Source organism: Rhinoraja longicauda, chromosome 9, assembly GCF_053455715.1.
Source record: "Rhinoraja longicauda isolate Sanriku21f chromosome 9, sRhiLon1.1, whole genome shotgun sequence".
NCBI classification, from domain to species: Eukaryota; Metazoa; Chordata; class Chondrichthyes; order Rajiformes; family Arhynchobatidae; genus Rhinoraja; species Rhinoraja longicauda.
This window is the reverse complement of record NC_135961.1, coordinates 24707267-24731728: the sequence shown is the minus strand read 5'-3', so window position 1 is coordinate 24731728 and position 24462 is coordinate 24707267. Positions and strand designations below refer to the sequence as shown.

Genomic DNA, 24462 nt, shown 5'->3' with positions numbered 1-24462 from the left:
CAAACTGTGGCCTCCAATCTACCTGTCAAATGTCCTGACGGTAAATAAATTGAATAAACACAAGTATTTTATGGTATCTTCAAATTACTTTACTTAATTTAATATTATAAATGCTTCTAAATGCATCTAAGACAACCTAGCAAACCTGGGGACAGCATGCGACAGCGCCCGCAATAAGCAACGATACCTGGCGACAAGCCAGCTGTCGCCAAGAACTTTCTATCCAAAAAAATTCTCAACAATGCCCCGAGATCCATGATTCTTTGAAGACTCCTCAAGATCATGCCCGCCACACCCAGGCAAACTGTTGGCAACAGCCTAGTCGCCGGCAGTCGCCTTAAAATCGTCTAAGTGGGACAGGCCCTTTAGTCATATATTCTGACTTTCATTCCATCGTGTCATATTTACAATGGATATGATAATTTGTCTTGACATTCCACCATTTCACTAGTAGCAATCTGTAGAAGGTGAAAATTAACAAAAATTACACATGCGTGGAATTTGTAATAGTCCATGTGGTTACGTACAATAAATCTAAATCACGTATCACTTTCAGGTAGAAAAAGGTGATAACACAAGATGGCGATCATAGGAACATACTGTTCCCATTTAAAAGTTGTATACCCTGCCCATAATATTTTCCAATATATTTAATTATATCATAATTATGATATTAAATATATTGGAAAATATTATTTTATTATATTCCATCATAGTTAATATTTATTCAATCACAATTACAACTTCCCAATGCAACAGGAGATGCAACATCAGTCAACCTTCACAGTGAATGACAGGGCCCTGGAGCACGTTGTAGAGCAGAGGGATCTGGGAATTCTGGTACACAGTTCGCTGAAAATAGTGTCACAGGGAGATAGGGTGGTCAAGAAGGCTTTCAGTACATTGGCCGTCAGCAGTCGGGGCATTGAATATAAAAGTTGGAATGTTATGTTGCAGCTGAACAAGACATTGGTGAGGCCGTTATCTATGAGTATTGCATTTATAAGCTGGTTATGCTGCTGTAAGTAAGAATTTCATTGTTCCATATGATGATTAAACATATGCTCTTGTTTATAACCTGAGGCAGGAGGATCAGAAGCTTGAGAACAAATGCCCACCTCTTCACCACTGGTCACTCAAATTTGCCACTTAAATACTCTTGACTCTGTTGTTAATGTAGAGGAAACGAGGTGGATATTTAATTGAGGGTGAATAAAACTGAACCCAAATAAAGTGAGAGGAAGGATTTTTTTCCCTTGATAAACAGCTTAAGGAGTTGAGGTGATTCTTCTTGGCATTTCAGAAATGCATTGCCTGAAATAATAGTAGAAGCCAAATCCTTCACTTAGATGTGCTATGAAGTGCCATTAAGTGCAATGCTAAAGACGATTCTCCGTTGCTGTTCTTTGTCCATTAAATAAAGTGGACCGGAGGTAGACAAAATGCTGGAGTAACTCAGCGGGACAGGCAGCATCTCTGGAGAGAAGGAATGGGTGACGTTTCGAGTTGAGTTCCTTCTTCAGACTGATGTCAGGGGAGTGGGCGTGACAGAGATAGAATGTAGTTGGAGACAGTTAGATTGATGGGAGAACTGGGAAGGGGGAGGGGATGGAGAGAGAGGGAAAACAAGGTCTATTTGAAGTTAGAGAAGTCAATGTTCATACAGATGGGGTGTAAGCTACCCAAGCAAAATATGAGGTGCTGTTCCTCCAATTTGTATTGGGCCTCACTCTGGCAATGGAGGAGGCCCAGGACAGAAAGATCAGATTGGGAATAGGAGGGGGAGTTAAAGTGCTGAGCAACTGCGAGATCCGGTAGGTTAAGGCAGACTGGGCGGAGGTGTTCAGCGATCCTGGGCGCAGATGCTGCGTAGACGGAGTAATTGGGAGTAGGGGATAGAGTCTTACAGGGAGCAGGGCGAGAAGAAATGTAGTCTAGATAGCAATGGGAGTCAGTGGGTTTGTAATAAATGTTGGTTAATAGTCTGTCTCCTGTGATGGAGACGGTGAGATCTAGAAATGGTCGGGAGATGTTGGAGATGGTCCAGGTGAATTTGAGTGCAGGATGGAAATTAGTGGTGGTTGATGAAGTCAGCGAGTTCTGCATTAGTGCAGGAGGCAGCACCGATGCAGTCATTAATGTAGCGGAGGTAGAGGTCGGGAATAGGGCCAACATACGTCGGGAACAAATAGGCAGGTATAGCTGGGGCCCATGCGCCAATGGCCTGCTCCTTTGCCATGAATTTTTGATTCTCTGATGGTACTTTTAAGGGGGTGGAGAGAATGCCATTCCTGCAGAGAAAGCACTTAACAACTGCCCTGTCAGAATTGTCTTTTGTGCATCAATCAGAGCTTTATAGTACTCTACAGCATTTGGGGCAGAAATTGGTCCAAAAGGCATTTATTCCCAAAGGTGAATACTAAAAGAATTTTAGAGTCTAATCAGAAGAGACATTCTGCAAACTCTTTTATTAACGTATGTGGCTTTGCAGAGATCAAGCATGTTGCGTATATTAATCTAATCTGGGGAAGGCTCCTTAACAAAACCATTTCACAAGAGGCACAGCACATGCAGAACTAACCAGCTCAGAACCAGCTCAACAGCTCTTGAATCCGATATGCAGTATCATTTCTTGTTTAAAACAAAATACCTGAGCTACGAGGATCAAGAGTTCCAGAGTAATTGCCCACCCCCTTCACCACTCATCACCTAAGGCTCCCTCCCTGGATAGACACAAAGTGCTGGAGTAACTCAGCAGTTCAGACAGCATCTCTGAACAAAATAGATAGGTGACGTTTCGGGTCAGGACCCTGGGGTTGTCCATGACGCAGTGACTGGCTGTTATATTTTGGCTGCTGAAGTGCACAAGCTGCCTTTTGGTTCATTATTTGTTTTCCTAAGTCTGGACAGCATTTTAAAAGCTAATGGTTTGCTGACCATCTCTAATTTAGACCTTGAGAGGGCGCTGGTGAGCTGTTTCCTTGAACACCTACGGTCATTCCAGTAAAGGTTTTCCCAAAGGCTCTCTGGATGAGAAGAACTCAACAACGATGAAGGACTGAAGATGTATATCCAAATCATGAGGTCCCAGGTTTGGGAAGTGATGCGACAATAGCCTAGGTGAATGCCTATGGTGCATTTTGTAGATGGTACACGTACCAGGAATGCTGGTGGTAGAAGGAGGAAGTGTTTACAGTGATAGATGGGGTGCAAATCTAGCGCATTGCTTTGTCCTGAATAGTTTAGTTTTGCTTTAGTTTAGTTGAGAGATACAGCATGGAAACCAGTGATCAACCATACACTAGCTCTATCCCACACACTAGGGACAATTTTTACAGAAGCCATTTAACCTACAAACCTGCACGTCTTTGGAATGTGGGAGGAAATTGAAGCACCTTGAGAAAACCCACGCAATCACAGGGAGGACAGATAAACTCTGTATAGACAGTGCCCTGGTCAGGATCAAACCCAGGTCTCTGGTGTTGTAAGGCAGGCAGTGGAGGAGGCCCAGGACAGAAAGGTCAGTATGGGAATGGGAAGGGAAGTTAAAGTGTTCTGGACTGAGTTGGGGGATGAGGTATAGGAATTCCACCATTAGTCACTAGATCCCACCATTTCCCATCTCTACCCCTTTCTGCTTTCCACAGAGACCATTCCTACTGCAACTCCCTGGTTAACTCATCCTTTCCCCAGATACCTTCCCCTGCAACTGCAGGAGATGCAACACCAGTCCTAAAACCTCTTCCCTCGATTCTGTCCAGGGACCCTGACAGTCCTTTCAGGTGAGGCAGAGGTTTACTTGCACCTCCTTCAACCTCGTCTACTGTATCAGCTGTCCTATATATCGGTGAGATCAAGCGCAGACAGGACGATTGTTTCGCTGAACATCCTCGCTCAGTCTTGGCCTACCTGATCTGCTGGTTGCCAAACACTTTAACTCCCCATCACATTCCCATACTGATCTTTCTGTCCTGGGCCTCCTCCCCTGTCAGAGTGAGGCCATAAGCAAATTGGGGGAACAGCAACTCTTATTTCGCTTGGGCAGCTTACAACCCAGTGGTGTGAATTTGATTTCTCTAACTTCCCTTCTCTAAAGGGAAGAGCAAATCTTAGAACCATAAATATAAGATAATCAAAAAACAGATACTGATTTTAACACTAAACCCATCAAGTAAATAATTTGATTAGGTTAGATTATAAGGCAAAATTGATGCATTTAAGGGAAGGAAACCATAAGCATGGAAGAAGGGATCTGATAGATTTTGATAAACTAGAATGGGAAGAATCAAGTGAGACATAAATGCCATCAAACTGATTAAGACAAATGGTCTGTGGTTGTGTTCTATGTTTTAAAAAAACCCACGTAATATATTTCAATGCAAGATAATACTATTGGAAAGTGCACATCCTTTCATCCATCTACCCCTTGGTTAGGTTTATTTTCAGTCCTTAGATCACAGAAAACAAATCACCATATTGTTGCAACTGATTCCTCCAAGAGGCATCATAATTTATATCTCTGTGAGGATTGACCAACTAAATTGCCATTTGCTCAGGTAGGGCAGCATCTCGGGAGAGAAGGAACGGGTGACGTTTCGGGTTGAGACCCTACTTCAGACTGAAGTCGGGTCTCGACCTGAAACGCCACCCACTCCTCTCCCGAAATGCTGCCTGACCCACTGAGATACTCTAGCATTTTGTGTCTACCTTTGATTTAAACCAGCATCTGCAGTTTTTTCCTACACCATTTGCTCAGTATTTTTTCGACTTCCAAAACTGTATATCTTGAACTCCATGTGTACCAGGTCCTTTGGATCCCTTTTAAATCTAATCTAGATAGGATAGACATTCATAACCTTTTCCCCCAGGGTGAAAATGGCCAATGCTAGAGGGCATCGATACAAGATGAGAGGGGGAACTTTTAATGGAGACATGCGGGGCAAGTTATTTTTATACACAGAGGGTGGTGGGGGCCTGGAATGCATCACCAGAGGTGGTGATTGAGGCAAATAAGATAGTGGCATTTAAGAGGCTTTTAGATAGGCACATGGAATGCAGGGAATAAGGGGGATATGGATCATGTGCAGGCAGATGAGATCAGTTCAACTAGGCATCATGTTTGGTACAAACATTGTGGACCGAACGGCCTGTGGTGTACTATCCTGTTCCTGTGCTGTACTGTTCTATGTTAGTTGTTATTGACAGCAGTTTTGTAACCACTTTTCCAACATCTGCACGTTTGCATTTATCAATATTGCATTAATTGTCCTTGTCAGATTGATATGCATTCTTTCCCCAACTTAAATAATGAGATATTTTATTAGTTAACAGTATAAATAGAGGGCTCTTTTCTCCTGAACTCACCGTGCAACTACCAGGAACTGATCTATTTGTCGATGATTCAATGGGTTGTCTGGATCCCAAATTTTCATTTCCATCTTGGATTGATCCCTGGAATCTGATTCACCTACCAACAAGAAAATAACATAATTAATATATCTCCCCAAATAGGAAAGATTATTCAGCTAAGGTTCATGGTATTGCAGTCAAGAAAACAAATCACACAGCCTACCGAGGTTTCCAACCTGGGACACAATCTTTTCAGCAATTGCAAAAGGAATAAATTGAGATGGAAATATACCAAAGCACAGAAAGGTTAAACACAGGAGGCCATACAGCCCTTGGCATCTACACTGTCTTAGAATAATACTGCATGGACACAGGCCCTGCAGAGCATCTTGTCCATTCTGACCAAGATGCCAACCTAAGCTAGCGCCATTTGCCCGTGTTTAGTCCATATCCTTCTCGGCCTTTACTATTCATGCAAATGTCTTTTGAATGTTCTAAATGTTCTACCTGTCTCAACCACTTTCTCTAGCAGCTCATTCCATATACGCACCGTCCTGTGTGTGAAGAAGTTGCACCTCAAGATCTTTTAAATCTATTGCTTATTCTTTGAAACTATGGCCTCTAGTTTTCCGTCCCTTTCCATAGGGGGGAAAAGGCTGGGTGCATTCACCTTATCTATGGCCTTCATGACTTTATACATCACCTATAAGATTACTCCTTAGGTTCCCACACTCCAAGCAATGAAGTCCTAAAGGGCCTGTCCCACTTAGGCGATATTTTAGGCGATTGCCGGCGACTGGCGAAGGTGTTTGGCTTGTGTGCTTCATCAGTCAAATCACTAAGTATATGAATTGAGATTATTTTTGCAGTTGTACAGGATGTTTGCAGGGCATAGTTGAAGTATTGTATATAGATTTTTTGTCACCATATTATAGGACAGTTATCAGTACGCTGGAAAAATTGCAAGGAAGATTTACAAGAATGTTGCCAGGAGTCCTGGGTCTGAGTTTTAGGGAGAAGTTGGGCAAGTTAAGGGCCTGTCCCACTTAGGCGATTTTAAGGCGACTGCTGGCGACTAGGATGTCGCCGAACTTTCGCCGGAGTGTCGCGGGCATGATCGTGAGGAGTCTTCAATGGATTGTAGCGGATCTCGGCGCGTTGTGGAAAAGTTTTCCAGATAGAAATTTCTCGGTGACAGCTGGCTTGTCGCCAGGTATCGTAGCTTATTGCGGCCCCTGTCGCATGCTGTCCCCAGGTTTGCTAGGTTGTCGCAGATGCATTTAAAAGCACGTAATATTAAATTAAGAAAAGGTATTTGAGGATACCAGAAGATTGAGGACCACTTTTCCAACAATGACCCACGGCGGGTATGGCAAGGCATCCAGCACATCACCAACTACAAGACCAGCAACCGCACGACTGCCGACGGCGACGCCTCGCTGGCAGAGGAACTTAACTGTTTCTTTGCTCGTTTCGAGGTGAAAGCTACAGTGGCAGACATAACACCCTCTCCAGCACCTGACAGCAACACCTTCACTGTGCAGGAGTATGATGTTAAGCGCGTGCTCAGAGCAGTGAATCCCAGGAAAGCTGCAGGCCCCGATGGTGTGACGGGCAGAGTGCTGAGGGAATGTGCAGACCAATTATCTGAGGTCTTCACAAAAATCTTCAACCTGTCCCTTTTAAAATCCACCATCCCTCCCTGCCTGAATCCACCACAATCATCCCACTGCCGAAAAAGTCTGTCATCAGCGGTCTTAACGACTACCGTCCGGTAGCACTCACACCGGTCATCACAAAGTGCTTCGAGAGACTGGTCCTGCAGCACATCAAAGCCAGCCTCCCACCCACCTTCGACCCACACCAGTTTGCCTACAGAGCAAATAGGTCTACAGGGGATGCCATCGACACTGCTCTTCACACTGCACTGACCCACCTTGAACACCAGGGGAGCTATGTGAGGATGCTCTTCCTCGACTTCAGCTCTGCCTTTAACACGGTCATCCCGAGCAGACTGGTCACCAAACTTTCCGACCTTGGATTTTCCCAAACCATCTGCCAATGGATCAAGGACTTCCTGACCAACCGCCCCCAGACCGTCAAAATAGGCCCTCACCTCTCCTCCACCATTACACTGAGCACCGGCTCACCACAGGGCTGTGTGTTGAGCCCCATCCTTTACTCCCTCTACACTCACGACTGCGCCCCCACCCATCCCACCAACACCATCATCAAGTTCGCGGATGACACGACTGTGGTTGGACTCATCTCAGAAGGAGATGAGACAGCCTATAGGGATGAAATCCAAAGGCTGGCAGCATGGTGTTCAGTGAACAATCTGGTCCTGAACTCCTCCAAAACAAAGGAACTCATAATTGACTTTAGAAAAACCAGTGTAGACTACGACCCACTCTACATCAATGGGGTCTGTGTGGAAAGGGTACCAGCTTTCAGGTTCCTGGGTACGCACATCGCAGAGGATCTTACCTGGTCTACCAACACCATCACCACAGTAAAGAAGGCACAGCAGAGACTCCACTTCCTGAGGATCCTCAGGAAAACCAACCTGCAGGAGAAGCTCATGTTGTCCTTCTATCGCTGCTCCATCGAGAGTGTGCTGGCATACTGTATAACCACATGGTATGCCAGCTGCTCAGAAAAGGACAGGAAGGCCCTTCAGAAGGTCATCACGACGGCCCAGAAGATCATCGGCTGCTCACTGCCCACCCTGGAGCACCTGTTCAGCCTACGCTGCCTCAGTAGAGCAGGCAAAATAATAAAAGATCCATCCCACCCCGGCCACTGTCTGTTTGTTCATCTGCCCTCTGGTCGACGTTTCAGGTCGATCAAATCCCGAACAAACAGACTTAAGAACAGTTTTTACCCCAGGGCCATACGAGAACTGAACACTACCTTTGCACTAGGCAACACCGTTAAAAAATCTTGTACTTAATATAATTGTATTTAATTGTATTTATGTATTTATTTGTTTTTGCATTTATTGCATATATGTTTGTACGCACCGTCAGGATTGGCTATTTTTTAATTTCGTTGTACTCGTTGCAATGACAATAAATGAATATTATTATTATTATTATTATTATTATAGTTTTGTTTAACCAATTTATTTACCGTCAGGACATTTGACTGGTAGATTGGAGGGGACGGTTTGACGGTCAGGTAAGCATGGGAATTTCGCGATGTTTCCGAAGACGGTGTGATCTCTTAGCCAGATGCTAGTTTCACAAAAAAAGTAACTTGTATCGACCTGACTCGGCATTGTCGTGGTCATTGTCATAGGGTAAAAGAAAATTTTGGCGATCAGGTGTTAACTGTGACACCACGTTCAGGCAATTATGTATTTGAACTCCTAAATTCCTCTGTTCTACCACACTTCCCAGGCCTGCCATTCACTGTGAAAGTCCGACTCTGAATTGACTTTCCAAAATGCAGCATCTCACACTCTAATTCAGAAAATGAATTCAACTCCATTTGCCGTTCCTCAGTCCACTTACCTAGCTGATCAAGCTCCTGTCGTAACTTTGATAAACCTATTCATTGCCTACAATACCACCTATATTTAGTCTGCAAACTTACTAACCAGGCCTTGTTCATTCTCATGCAAATCCTTTCAATAAATGAACAACAATGGGCCCAGCACTGATACCTGAATCAAGTAGCAGGCCTCTATTTCGAGGACCTTCCATAATCACCCTCTGCTTCCTACCATCAAGCCAATTATGTATCAGAACACATGCGCTCAATCCGCCTTGTTGCCAAACCTTATTAAGGGATTGAACACGTTAGAGGCAGGAAACATGTTCCCAATGTTGGGGGAGTCCAGAACCATGGGCCACAGTTTAAGAATAAGGGGTAGGCCATTTAGAACGGAGATGAGGAAAAACTTTTTCAGTCAGAGTTGTAAATCTTGGAATTCTCTGCCTCAGAAAGCAGTGGAGGCCAATTCTCTGGATGCTTTCAAGAGAGAGCTAGATAGAGCTCTTAAAAATAGTGGAGTCAAGGAATATGGGGAGAAGGCAGGAACGGAGTACTGACTGTGAATGATCAGCCATGATCACATTGAATGGCGGTGCTGGCTCGAAGGGCTGAATGGCCTACTCCTGCACCTATTGTCTATTGTCTATTTTAACTGCCCTTCCCATTCCCATACTGACCTTTGTCCTGGGCCTCCTCGACTGTCAGAGTAAGGCCACACACAAATTGGAGGTTTACCACCTCTTATTTCACTTGGGCAGTTTACAACCGAGTGGTATGAACATTGATTACTTTAATTTCAAGTAACTCCTGCATTCCTTTCCCCCTTCGCTAGTCGTTTTAATAGTTTCACTCTTCGCATCCTTGTACCCTTGTCATTAGCACATCTTTCCCACCTAACAATGGGCCATTATGAACTCCACCCTTCCTGAGGTCATCTGTTGCCGCCCCGTTTTGTTCTGGCCATCTCTATCTTTTAGCCTGAAGAAGGGTTGCGATCCGAAGCGTCATCTATCCCTTTTCTCCAGAGATGCTGTCTGATTGGCAGAGTTACTCCAGCATTTTGTGTCAATTTTACATATCTGATTTTGTATGCTGGCTGTCTACGAGAGCAACACACTAGTTACATACCCCAGCCCCTTCTCCGCAGCCCAGCACGTTTTCCTACTATATATTCAATTCCCTCTTGGAGCCCACCATAGAACTAGTTTTCACCACAGCTGCAGGCAGTACTTTACAGATGTGAACTGCATGTTGCACTGCAAAGTATTTCCTCACATAATTCCTCTTTCTCTTTTCCTTTATTTTGCACCTTTGATACTTTTGCCAACTGAAATAGGTTCCCACTAACTATTCTATTCCATTGCCTTATCATTTTATGTACTTCTTTCAAATCTCCCCTCAGCCTTCCCCAAAAAATATATATATCCTCCCTAATCTGTAGGAAGGAACTCCAGATACTGGCTTAAACTGACGATAGACACAAAATGCTGGCAGCATCTCTGGAGAGAAGGAATGGGTGATGTTTTGGGTCGAGACTCTTCTTCAGACTAGAGTCAGAGGAAAGGGAAATGAGAGATATAGATGGCGATGTAGAGATATATAGATCAAATGAATGAAAGATATGCAAAAAAGTAACAATGATAAAGGAAACAGGCCATTGTTAGCTGTTTGCTAGGTGAGAACGAGAAGCTGGTGTGACTTGGGTGGAGAGAGAGGGAATACCAGGGTTACTTGAAGTTAGAGAAATTAATATTCATACCACTGGGCTGTAAGCTGCCCAAGTGAAATATGAGATGCTGTTCCTCCAATTTGCGTTTAGCCTCACTAACAATGGAGGAGGCCTAGGACAGAAAGGTAAGTGTGAGAATTGAAAGGGGAATTAAAGTGTTTGGCAACCGGGAGATCAGGTAGGTCCAGGCAGACTAAGTGAAGGTGTTCAGCGAAATGATCGCCCAGTCTATGTTTGGTCTCGCCAAAGTATAAGAGTCCACATCTTGAACAATGGATACAGTAGATGAGGTTGAAGAAGGTGCAAGTGAACCTCTGCCTCACCTGAAAGGACTGTTGGGGTCCCTGGACAGGGCCGAGGGAGGAGGTATAGGGACAGGTGTTGCATCTCCTGTGGTTGTAGAGGAAGGTACCTGGGGAGGGAGTGGTTTGGGTGGGTAGAGATGAGTTAACCAGAGAGTTGCGGAGGGAATGGTCTCTGCAGAAGGAGGAAAGGGATGGAGATGGGAAGATGTGACTAGTGGTGGGATCCCATTGGAGGTGGCAAAAATGTTGGATGATTGTGCTGTATGCGAAGGCAGTTGGGATGAAAGGTAAGGACTAGGGGGACTCTGTCCCTGTTACAACTAGGGGAAAGGGGAACAAAGGCAGATCTGAAGGATACCGAGGAGACATGTGTGTGGGCCTTATCTATGATAGAAGAGGAGAACCCCTGTTCCCTAAAGAATGAAGACATCCCGGATGTAATTTATCTCTAATCTATTATGTGCTCTCTCTAATACCTTCATATCTTTCTTCCTATAAGGCAACCAGAATTTAACATAATAATCCAGCTGATACCAGATCAATACTTTATAACGGCCCAGCATGCCTTCCCCACATTTATGCTCGATCTTCTAATGGGAAAAACAACATTGTGTTTACCTTATTAATTATTTTTTCAACCTGCTTAGCTACGGACAACAATGTGCAACCATGTCCACAAAATTCCTCTGCACCCCTTTTTTAGATCAGTATCCTTCATTTTATGCAGTCTCTCTTCAATCTCTCTTGCAGAAGACATCACCTCGCATTTTTCCATATTAAATGTCATCTGGATGAAGGTGATTTGTGGCATTTATTCGGGACTGGTGCTAAACTTCATCTGCCGTGCACCTGCCGGTTCCAGCAGCCTCTCCACGAACTCCAATAATTTATTACTATCCTTTTTTGCGGTTCACAATACTGCCAAGATTTCAGTCATCTGCAAATTTAAATACTGTGATTTTCATCCATAAGCCTAAATCATTAAAATAGATTTTTTTTTAAAGCAATCCCTGAGAAATGTCACTGGTCACTTTCCTCCAGTTTGAAAAACAACTATTCACATGACCTTACGTAGTCTATTGCTTGACCAACTCTGAATCCAGGCCATCAATGTCCCTTTGATGCCATGAGCTGTACTTTGCTGATAAATCTGTTATGTAGCTACTTACCAAAAGCTTCCTAGAATTCTGCATACATCATATTATCAGCACCAACCCCATCAAAAAGATTTAATCAAGCGGTTTAAATACAATTTACACTGAACAAAATCAACGATGATGTGCGTAATTCATTTTTCTCCAGGTGACTATTAATCCTGCCCTGGATCATTGTCCAAGAGCTTGCTCTCCATTGAGGTTAAACTGACTTAAACATCTGTCCCTTTTTTTAAAACAAAGGAGTAATATTCACTACTCTCCAGTGCACTGAAACCATTTCTGCACCCAGAAATGATTGAAAGATTATGGTAAGTGCACTGCTAGACTTTAGACATACAACGCGGAAGCAGGGCCTTCTGCCCACCAAGTCCGCGCCAACCAGTGATCACCCATACACTGGCACTATCCTACACACTAGGAACAATTTACAATTTACCAAAGCCAATTAACCTACAAACCTGTACATCTTTAGAGTGTGGGAGGAAACTGGAGAAAACCCACGTGGACACAGGGAGAATGTTCAAACTCCATACAGACAGCACCCGCAGTCAGGATTGAACCTGGGTCTCTGTTGCTGTAAGGCAGCAACTCTTTAGCTGCGCCACTGTGCCGCCCCAAATTTGATATATTGGTTCCCAGTATTTCCCTCAAAAATCTATTCCATGTGGTCTTGGTCACCTAATCAATTTTAGCACAATTTAAGTTTTTATAAAACCTCCACCTATCACCAACCAATGTATCAAATTATACAGCGACACAAAAGACTGCCGATGCTGGAATCCTAAGCAAAAAACAATCTACTGTAAGAACTCAATTATCTGACTATCTTCACTATGACTGTGGAAACACCCTATTTTCTGATGAATTCAGGTGCAAAGTATCATTTGTCTTCAGCATTCATGCCCGAGTTTCCACTTTTATCATAAAAAGGACCCACTACTCCAAGTGCTACTTATTTTTTGTAATACTTATGTGCCTACACAACAGTTTTGGTGTGAAGGCCATTGGTAAACTTCATCTGCCGTGCACTTGCCCATTCCAGCAACCTGTCCACAAACTCCAACAATTTATTGCTCTCCTCTTTGCAGGACACAATATTGCCAAGATTTGAGTCATCTGGGTTTCTCATTGTTGGTAGCTAAACTTCTCATATGCTCTCTTTGCCTCTTTTACTTTCAATACTTATTTACTCCTGCAATATTCCCACTGATTATTTTATGTTTAAAGAGTTTTGCTCCTTGAAACCTCATTAAAATATCCTATGATAATCTTTACTTTTATATTTGAAGTGCTGTGAAATAATACTGTATGTATCATATTCTGCAAAAACATGTTTCCATCAATTAAAAAAAAAATTAAATGATAAATTAACATATGGACCATGGAACTATCCGAATTCCAATGGGCAGATGTGGTCAACATCCTTAAATCCACTGCCTGAGGGTATATACAGTAGTCACAAAGTGGAAACAGCATGAGAATTAAGTCTTCAGCTTAAATGCCTTAACAAATCTGTTAATACTGTTGAGGTCTGCATAGCAGTACTTTTCAAAGAAAAATCAATGAATTATGACAAATATCAGATGTTTTCAATTGTAAAATACAAAACCCAAGAGTTATTTCAGCAAAAAAAAAAGAATCAGTTTCCCAAGTGATTGAACATTGCTGATCTCTGACATACAATTCACCTACCAGTTACTATATTCTTACAAAAACGTTCTGAGTGTTCTGTGTACAATAAAGAAAACAGTTCCGAGACTGCTCCCATTCACGGCCCTTCTGTAAATTGAACTGTATCAGTATTTAAACTACAATATAACAATGACACTAAATGACAAATGTCACAAATCATAAAATTAAATCGTGGGAAATATATTCCAAACACTGAACTGGCACTGAAACAGGAGAAAACGAATAATGGTGCAGTTGCACAAAAATGGATACGTCATTTTAAATGTGGGCACGTGTTTGAAGACTAACTTGATAAGCACTATAAGTTTGCAGTTCCTGCCCACAATTTTTAATAGTTAAACAGTACATGTGGTGCGTGTAAACTTTTTATCTCTGAAGATTGTATATCTCTGGAATTCTCTGCCCCTGTGGATTTGGTGGCCAGGTCATCAGCAAGATTTAAGGTAGAGGTAGATAAATATTTGAAAGATCAAGGAATTGAGAGCTCAGGGAACTTACAGAAGAGTTTTAGCAAGCATAAATCAGTCACAAACATAACGAATGGGGAGGCAAGCTTGAGGGGGCAGATGGCCTACTCCAGCGAAAGGATTAATTTCATTTTACTGTCCGCTTTACTCGTATTCCTGTGTGTTAAATGTTACAAAAATAATATCTTATACTGAGAAGATAACAGCAATTCCACTCATTGGTCACATCTTTATCTAAAGCAACATACATTGAGCTGCCACAGTGTCAAATTTGAATGCTGCAATTTTTTTTATATTTTTAAAATTTTATTTCAAATGTTCTAAGCTATATTTGATTCCACAGGAATTGGCAGTAATCATCTTTTTTTGTTGAATGAACCCAAATCATTAAAAAAAGTTCCAAGTCAAAATCTATTTTGTGACACCAGTAACAGATTGAACTAATTTAAATTTCCAACAGCCAGAATTATTTAAGTAACAATTGATTAGAACATGTATAAATTGCATTAAAAAATTGGCACAGCTTTCTCGAAAAGAAAATTCTACAATTGAAATCCAGGACCTAGCAAAACAAATGTTTAGGTACTTGATTTATGTTTCATAGTTCATTATGTTAAATATTTCCTAAAGGATGACAACAATATTTTGACAAAATATTACAGGCCTATTTTTTTACAACAAACCTAACATGAACATGCCTCATTAGATAGACAGATGCATTGAAGTCATATTCAAAGTTTAGGAAATAGAACTGAAGACAGGGCAGTTATCTCCTTAAATGTGAATATTTAAATTATATTTTAAGCAAAAATGAGCACGCCAAACTAAATACTTCCAGGAAACTAATTCAATTTTTGCTACATTGCACCAACTGTTGCTATCAGACTTGTCCCCATTCTTTACCCTGCCATTCACCCCTCTCTACCTCAGAATATCAAACTTCGAAGGTTGAGGGGAGACTGGAAAGAAATATCAGATTTTGACAGGCGCAGATAGGATAGACAGTCAGAACCTTTTCCCCCAGGGTAGAAATGTCCAGAACTAAAGGACATAGCTATACGGTGAGAGGGGAAAAGGAGATGTGCAGGGTCAGCTTTTTTTAGAGAGTGATGGGGGCCTGCGACACATTGCCAATGGTGGAGGCAGATAGGATAACGGCATTTAAGAGGCTTTTAAATGGGCGCATGGGTATGTAGCAGATAGAGGGATCTGGATCATGTACAGGGAGACTAAATCAGTTCAACTGGGGATCATGTTCAACACAAACATTGTGGGCTGATGGGCCCACTCCTGTGCTGCACTGATCTATGTTCTGTGTAATGAAAGATCACCAAACTAAACCGTTTCACTCTTCATTGCTGCTTCCTAACGTGCTAGATACTTCCAGGTTTTTTTTTGTTTTATTTCAGGACATTAAAGACTGTTCTGTAAAAGTTTGAAGATCACAAAATAGATAAACGATATGCCAATTGATCTTTGTTTGTCCTCGTAGAAACAGCCTCCAATCAATCACAGCGTGCGGCTATGCTTCTTTCTCTGGGACTCCAGGGAGTTAGTTCACTTTAATAATTATGTTGTCCAACAAGCTAACCAGTGTCAAGCATATATTTCACTTTGCCAGTTTAAACACATGCCTCTTGGTGTTCTGCCAGTTTAACTTGGTATGGTTTAATTAGCAGCGCCAAGGTTCTATTTTGTCGCAGAACAACCTTATCTACCCACACAAGTCCCTTTTACATCAACTCTTTCAAAGAAAAGCCCAAGTTTTTAGTTTTAGTCTTTTTAGTTTTAGAGATACAGCGCGGAAACAGGCCCTTTGGCCAACCGAGTCCACATGGACCAGCGATCCCCACACACTAACACTATCCTACACACAATAGGAATAATTTACATTTATACCAAGCCAATTAACCTACAAACCTGTACATCTGGAGTGTGGGAGGAAACCGAAGATCTCAGAGCAAACCCACGCAGGTCAATGGGAGAACATACAAACTGTGCAGACAAGCTTCCATAGTCAGGATTGAACCAGTCTCTGGCGCTCTAAGGCAGCAACTCTACCACTACGCCATCATGCCGCTCTTCTGCAGGTTAATAATTTGGTGCCAAGCATACATGGTACTCAATATATTTTTCTCATCACGTATCTTCCATCAATCCACTCACTGAAACTTACAAGTGATAAGGCATTGATCATCATCTTCCCACATGCTTCTTGGACAGGACTACCCAAACCTGGTACCTCAAAGCACTGGAGAGATACCAGTAGCTTACTCCCCACAAAAATCGCACAAATTCACCGGCAGAATAAGCAAATCTAATATTCTGACCTGCAGATAATATGTCACAAAGTCAGCCACTATCACCCTGAGTACCGGCACACCACAGGGCTGTGTTCTGAGCCCCATGCTCTACTCCCTCTTCACACACGACTGTGTTCCTGCATTCGACACCAACACCATTGTCAAGTTTGCAGACGACACAACGGTGATCGGGCTTATCACCAACGGGGATGAAACAAACTATAGAGTGGAGGTGCAGAACCTGGCGGACTGGTGCTCGGATAACAACCTGTCCCTAAATACCACCAAGACCAAGGAGCTGATCATCAACTTCCGTAGGTCACATAACGGGGAATATGCCCCGATCTCTATCAACGGGGACAGTGTGGAGAGAGTGTCCAGCTTCAAGTTTCTGGGCACTCACATTTCGGAGGACCTAACATGGTCCAATAACACTGCTGCGCTGGTCAAGAAGGCACAGCAAAGACTGTTCTACCCAAGAACACTGAAAAAGTCTGGTCTACCCCAACAGCTGCTGACGACCTTCTACTGTTGCACCATGGGCAGAAGGGCTTGTTCCTGTGTGGTACTGTCTCATGTTCCTTTAAATGAATTAATTTACACAATACATTATTACACTACTACTTTTATTAATAGCAATCTGAAATATTCATGGAGATCGCAAATGCATTGCACTATCCAGTCTCAGTGGACTATTTTTGTACACTCTGCTAATCGAGGATTTGTTGAGGAATGGCAACAGTACTTAAGAAAAGAATTTCACTGCATTTCCACATGTGACAATAAAAGCACCATTGAACTTCTTTGGGCAAACACATGCCATAGATTCAAGTGGCACAAAGAAACACCAATCTTACCTTCTTTCAGCATGTCTGAAATATCCGAAATATCTGCTTGGTATCGAGTGCCTACACGTATTTCCCCTTTGTCTGCTAGGAGTGTTTTCAGTGAGGGATCATACACCAAGAAGTAGAAAAAACTATCCTGCATGACAAAAGATAAGGGTTTTTTTTAAAACAAACCGTGAAAGTTACCAGTCAAACCTATGAAAAAACATTCAAGAGGGATCAAAATTATCACAGGAGGCACAGTGGCTGCATTATAGCACCAGAGACCCGGGTTCCATCCTGACCACGTGTGCTGTCTGTACAGAGTTTATACTTTCTCCCTGTGAACCTGTGGGGTTTTCTCCAGGTGTTCAGGATTCGTCCAACATTCCAAAGATGTGCGGGTTTGTAAGTTAATTGGCTTTGATAAATTGTCGCCGATGTGCAGAATTGAACTCGTGTCTGGGTGATCGCTGGTCGGCATGGACTCGATGGGCTTTACGGACAGTTTCCACATTTTATCTCTAAATTAAACTAAGTTACCATCACATTTCATTTCCCACAGAAGGGCAGAGGGTGGATATTAACAATTGATATCTAGAAGCTGAAAACAAACTCTGGAACCAGGTTCAGGCACAGAATGCACATAATCCGGGGCAGTTACCCTTCCAAGTCATTGTGCAATTATTTATTGTATTTACCTACCTTATCAGTACATGACATTTCATAAGAGCTGCCAGTTTGAACATAAAATGGCCAAACATCACAGAGCTGGTACTGAAGATGAAGTGGAAATTAATGGCAGAAAGACAGCGATTTAAACTGCTGATGAATGACAGAACACCTTCTTGTCTGGCAACATAACACTAAACCATGGAGAATATTGAGAGAATCAATGGCTTCGATCCCCACTGAACTTAGAAAACTCCATTGAAAGTACAAACTTGTAGAACAAGTGCCAAGTATAATACAGAAAAGAAGTTTGTTATAATATACAGAGACAACAGGCAAGGAAGCTAACCAGTGAGCCTAACATCTGCAGCAAGTTACTGGAGAGGATTCTGAGGGATAAGATATATATGCATTTGGATAGACAGGGGCTGATTAGGGATACAGCATGGTTTTGTACATAGGAGATTGTGTCTTATGAGTTTGATTGTGTTTTTTGAAGTGGTAATCAAAAAGGTTGACAAAGGCAAAGCTGCAGACATTGTCTATATGGACTTCAGCAAGGCTGATACAGTTCCGTACAATAGGCTGCTCTGGAAGATTAGATCGTAGGGCATCCAGGGAGAGCTAGCTAAATGAGTACAGAATTGGTTTCATGGAAGCAAGCAGAGCACTGTGGTGGAAGGGTGATCGATGGACTGGAGGCCTGTGACAAGTAGCATCTCAGGGATCGATGCTGGGCCTATTGCTGTTTGTGGTTTATATCAACAATTTGAATGAGAATGATTAGTAAATTTACAAATGATGCTAAAGTGGGTGGCATTGTACACAGTGAGGATGGTTATCAAAAATTACAGCAGGATCTTAATCAGCTGGGCAAGTCAGCTGAGGAATGGCAAATGGCAAAAGTAGATAAGTGCGAGGTGTTGCATTTGGGAGTCAAAGTAGAGCAGTGATGAAAAAACCCAAAGTAGGAATGTAAAAAAAGAGCAAACCCTTCACAGTGAATGTGAAGTGTTGTGAAGCAGAAGGATCTAGGAGTAGAGGTGCATAGCTCCCTGAAAGTGGCATCACACAGATAGAGTGGTAAAGGCTTTCAGTGCATTAAATTTCATCAGTCAGGGTATCGAGTATAGAAGTTTGGACTATAAGATATCAGAGCAGAAGTAGGCCATTCGGCCCATCGAGTCTGCTCTGCCATTCAACCATGGCTGATTGTCCCTAGTGTGCAGGATAGAATATTCTAGTGGAATATTGTGAGCAATTTTGGGCACCATATCTGAGGAAGGATGTACTGGCTCCAGTGAGGGTCCAGAGGAGGTTTGCAAGAATGATCCCAGGAATGAGTCGGTTAACCTATGATGAGCGTTTGTTCGCATTGGCCTGTACTCGCTGGATTTTAGAAGAATGAGGGGGGACCTAATTGAAACATACAGAATAGTGAAAGGCTTGGCTAGAGTGGATGTGGAGAGGATGTTTCCACTAGTGGGAGAGTCTAGGTCATAACCTCAGAATTAAAGGACATTCTTTTAGGAAGGAGATGAGGAGAATTTTTTTTAGTCAGGGGGTGGTGAATGTGTGGAATTCTTTGCCACAGAAAGCTGTGGAGGCCAAGTCAGTGGATATTTTTAAGACAGATAGATTCTTGATTAGTACGTGTCAGAGGTTATGGGGAGAAGGCAGGAGAATGGGGTTAGGAGGGAGAGATAGATCAGCCATGATTGAATGGCAGACGATGGGCCGAATGGCCTAATTCTACTCCTATTCCTTATGATCTTATGACCTATTCTCCTGCCTTTTCCATGTACACTTTGACACCCTAACTAATCAAGAACCTAGCAATCTCAGTTTTTAAAATACCCAATAACTTGGCCTCCACCACTGTCTGTGGCAACAAATTCCACAGATTTACCACCCTCTAGCTAAATAAATTCCTCCTCATCTCCATTCTAAAGGTACATACTTTTATTCTGAGGATGTGCCCTCAGGACCTAGAATCTCGCACTACTGGAAACAAGCATGAAAAAGGAGGCATATGTCAGATTAAGTTAAGATTAAGCAGTTGAGATTAAGCAAATTTCCCCATGAATGTGCTGATGAAGGTAATCAGGAGGACAAAAACGGGACATGAAATGGAGCTGGCAGGCAAGGTTAAAGAAAATACAAGTATATTGAGATTAAAATGATGTCTAGAGAAAGAATAGGTCTGCTTAAAGATCAGCTTGGCCGTCATTGTGTATAGGGAAGATAGTAAATGAATACTTCTCGCGTTTTTATTGAGGAAGCCAAAGACCTGGGGCATAAGAGTTGTGATGTGTTCGATCAGGTCTCTGGTGGTGAGGCAACATCTCTAACAGCTATGCCACTGTGCTGCCTTCAATTGCTTTCTATTTTACAGACTCCTTTATAATCTTTCTTTAAAATATATTCCTATACTTGAGTCAATAACTTGGAAGCAGTAGCTAGGAAGGGTAGCAACAGAGACGCCCCTGTGAGGCAAACTCAAAGGAGTTTTTGTTTGAAATATTGAAAATATTTTTGAAAACACAGGAGGAAAGCGGAATGGTATTTGCACGCAAAGTTTTGAACATTAGTTAGATCTTTATAATTACTATTGTGGTAAAGGGACCAGTATAAAACCATTAGGATCTTGTACCTGCTGAAAGAGAAATGCTGCATTTTGGTGATGCAGGGAGCAGCACTTCTCAAAGTTTCAAATAAACATTAGCATTCTTTCATTATTCAAAGTAAGTAAAAATAAATTGTACTACAGATTTCTTTGAAATTTTAATTCTACAGAAAGTAATCAAATTAATAAATTAATTTAAATGGTAATATGAAAACTATTTACAAAACTAATTACTGGATGGTGAAGTGAGAATCATTCCAGGAAGATAAATAGGTGTTCAAATTGCCAGGGGTTCGTTCGGCACCAATAAAGTACAGGGTGCATTTGGTCTCCGTGTGGTTAGATTGTTTTGATATTTTAACAGCAAGTTTTGATATTTTAACAGCAAGCCTAAAATTGGGCTTGATGTTTGAACATCAAAATAATCTAAATAAACAGAGACTAAATGTACTCTGCTCTTTCTTACTCTTAAACTCAGTCCACTTTGAACATCTATACAAATGCAGGGTGTTTCAAAGGAGAGGAATGACATCAGAAGAGAGACTGGTAAAATTTACAGACGAGATGACAGGTGCAATTTATTACAGAGAGAGAAAATGAAGAATAGACATGGACTTAATGGAAATGGAAATACAGAGGCAGGCAAGGAGAGAACAGGTTGAGAGATTATAAAAATTGGTAACATTATTCCGGGTTTTATAAATGGGGCATAGGACACACAAGTACAGAAATGATGATACATTTGCACACATTTTGGTACAATTGCTGAATTAGAATGGAGTTTTAACAGTCATTTAGAGGATGGAAATAAGTCATTTTGGTCCATCGTGTTTGCATCAGCAATAATCATGCTGTCTCCATGGCCTTGTATCTTTCTGTGCTTCAAATATATATTCAATTCTTTCTTGATGCATTGATCTTTACCTCAATGACTTCTTAAGGCAAAGCTCAAAATATGGTGCAAAAACAATTTTCCCAATCTCTGTATTTTAATGACAATTTCAAACTGATGATCACACATTAAAGACTCCATAATTAAAAGTCTTTCCCTTTTCACTGAAGCAAATCTTATAATGCTTAAAATATTAATGCACATCTTAACTATTTCCATTCCAAAAGAACTAGTTCTGGTGTTGCTGTAATTTCTCATCCTTGGCATTGTTGCTTACTGTCTGGACTCACTGGTTTAAAGTTTCTGTAATGGAAATGACAGAAAAAAACGTCCATTCTTTTTCTGCGGATGTGACTTAAATACTTCAACAGTTCTTTTTAATGAAAGCAGTTACCACTCATCTTGCCCTTTGCAAATAAAGTCTACCCACTGAGTTGTTGGAAAAAAACTTCAGGGTTTTTAATCACAGCATTGCTAATTATAGTGTCACAGTGGGATAAGTACTGAACCTTTTGGCTCTAGTGTCTCAATATGTCCAGAAGCTGAGATAGATTGATACAGTATGGAAACAGGCTCTTCGGCCCAACTCACCCACACTGGCCAACATGTCCCAGCTACACTAATCCCACCTGCCAGCATTTGGTCCATATCCCTCCAAACCTGTCCTATCCATTTCCCTCTCTAACTGCTTCTTAAATGTTATGATAGTCCCTGCCTCAAATACCTCCTTTTCTTCCATACACCCACCACCCTTTGTGTGAAAAATTTACCCCTCAGATTCCAATTAAATCTTTTCCCCTTCACCTTAAACCTATGTCCTTCGGTCCTTGATTCACCTACTCTGGGCAAGAGACTCTGCGCATCTACCCAATCTATTCCTCTCATGATCTTATTCATCTCTAGAGATGTTACATTTTATATGGAAAAGACAACAAACAAGGCTACTACAGGCCAAATCCTAGCACCCACAGGAAGATCATGGAAGACTGTATTTGTCAATGTCAGTCATAACAACATCAAAAATATTGGTCTATACTTTACCTCCTTTTCCAAATAGCAGGCCATTGATTCTGTTTCGTTCAACAGTGAAACACCGCATTTGCCCCTAAGGGGAAAAATATATTCAGTTCAGTAAAACACCAAATATTCCATGAATAGTTTTCAGAAAGACATGCATTCAGTTTGTGGAAAGGAACTGCAGATGGAGGCTTATACTGAAGATAGACTGAAAGTGCTGGAGTAACTCAGCAGGTCAGGCAGCATCTCTGGAGAAAAAGGATGGGTGACATTTTGGGTCGGGACACTTATTTGGACTCTGGATTTTGAGACTTTAGACTTAGAATTTTCTTTAGACTTTAAGAGTCTGAAGAAGCCTTCTGATCCAAAACATCACCCATCCTTTTTCTCCAGAGATGCTGCCTGACCCGCGGAGTTACTCCAGCACTTTGTGTCTAACTGCACTCAGTTTCTTTGATCTGATGACTACTCATGACACCCAAACTACCTGCTTTGACCAATGCTTCTATTGTTTCCTTAGCCAGCAGATCCTAAAAAACATGATGCTACATTAGGTTGCTCCTCTTGGACAATCCACCTGCTTCTTTCTATTTAAATTCCTGACCCAACTATTCAAAGCTGGTGGAATGAGATCTGGAATGCCTTCCCCTTCCCACAATTAAATACCACATGGGAACTTTGACGAGGAGACCATGTGGAGGTCAGTGGGCTTGAAGAATTGCTTACATAAGTGCTACTTTGTGTAAAAATGCACCGTGCAATCAAGAGCATGTGGGGCTTTAACTCTTTCTGAAGGGATCTAACATTACAAGTGTCCTAACAAATGTAAAAGTTCAATGTAAGAGCTCAACGGTTACAAAATACTTAGTCATTTTTTCTCATTGGAGCACTTTTCCTTCATTCACCATGCCTCATCAGTATTATTCTTTTGTGCGATTTCTCTTTCCACAGACACCAAGTAAATATATAAAAACGCCGCAGATTCCATTTCTTTCAGATTTTCAGCATCTGCCATGTATCGCCTGTGTAATAAACTGCTTCTTTTATTCCCGAGTTTTTAATTTTGTCTCCATCTTCACCTGTCTTGCCTGAAGGCAGTACAGACGCTCCCTGACTTACGCATGGGTGACGACCTGTGGACCCTTGATTGTCGGGCACTACGCAAGTCAGAAATGGAAGTGTTACTGCGCATGCATAAATTTACTATTCAATGCAGCGACCACGTGGGAGCTCCGACGCAGAGACCACGCGAGCGCCAGTCGGTTTAAAGAATTGCTTATGTAAGCGCAAGTTTTTGTAAGGCACCTATTACAAACATCGGGGAGTACCTGTATGCATGAATACTAATGTCCTGTGTGTCGATCAGGTAATTATCTCCAGGTGTAACCCAGCAGGCCTTTAAACAACAAAGTTACTACAACATAGCCCTATGTGCCTTCAACCACTTATATATGGTGATCTCTCCAAAAATAATCACTGGACAGCAGAATAGGACTCGTATAGAATAGGACTCAGAATAGCCCTTGCCCTAACCCAAGAGTACCGAATCTAATATGGTGTCCAAATGGTACAGTGACTAGACCCAACTGAGACTGATGTTAGGAACAAGTGTTCCTGAAGCCTTTGCTCATCAAATGGTTTTTAGTTCAAACTCCACTGCGCAGTTGAAGCAATAATCCAAGGTGACACTTCAGTACAGTATCACTTAAACGCTGCAGCATAAAGTATATAAAATATTTTATAATGAACTACAGATGCTGGTTTACACCAATGATAGCCAGAAAATGGCAGAGTAACTCAGCAGGCCAGGCAAACCCAAAACACCACCTGTGTAGGAAAGAACTGCAGATGCTGTCGGTATCCTTAGACGGATTCGAGGGAGGAGGTATAGGGACTGGTATTGCATCTCCTGGGGAAGGGACCAGGGG

General features: G+C 42.0%; 1 protein-coding gene across 7 annotated transcripts in view; it reads right to left on the bottom strand.

Moving 5' to 3' along the window:
* mta3 (metastasis associated 1 family, member 3) overlaps positions 1–24462 on the bottom strand; it is a 168492-nt gene that overhangs the window by 101481 nt on the left and 42549 nt on the right. For all 7 annotated transcript variants that reach the window (XM_078404982.1, XM_078404976.1, XM_078404978.1 and 4 more), the window contains 3 exons: positions 22559–22622; positions 17358–17484; positions 5365–5467 (listed from right to left, as the gene is read on the bottom strand). In XM_078404982.1, the coding sequence (XP_078261108.1) occupies positions 5365–5467; positions 17358–17484; positions 22559–22622 (294 nt within the window). The remainder of the gene's footprint in view (positions 1–5364; positions 5468–17357; positions 17485–22558; positions 22623–24462) is intronic.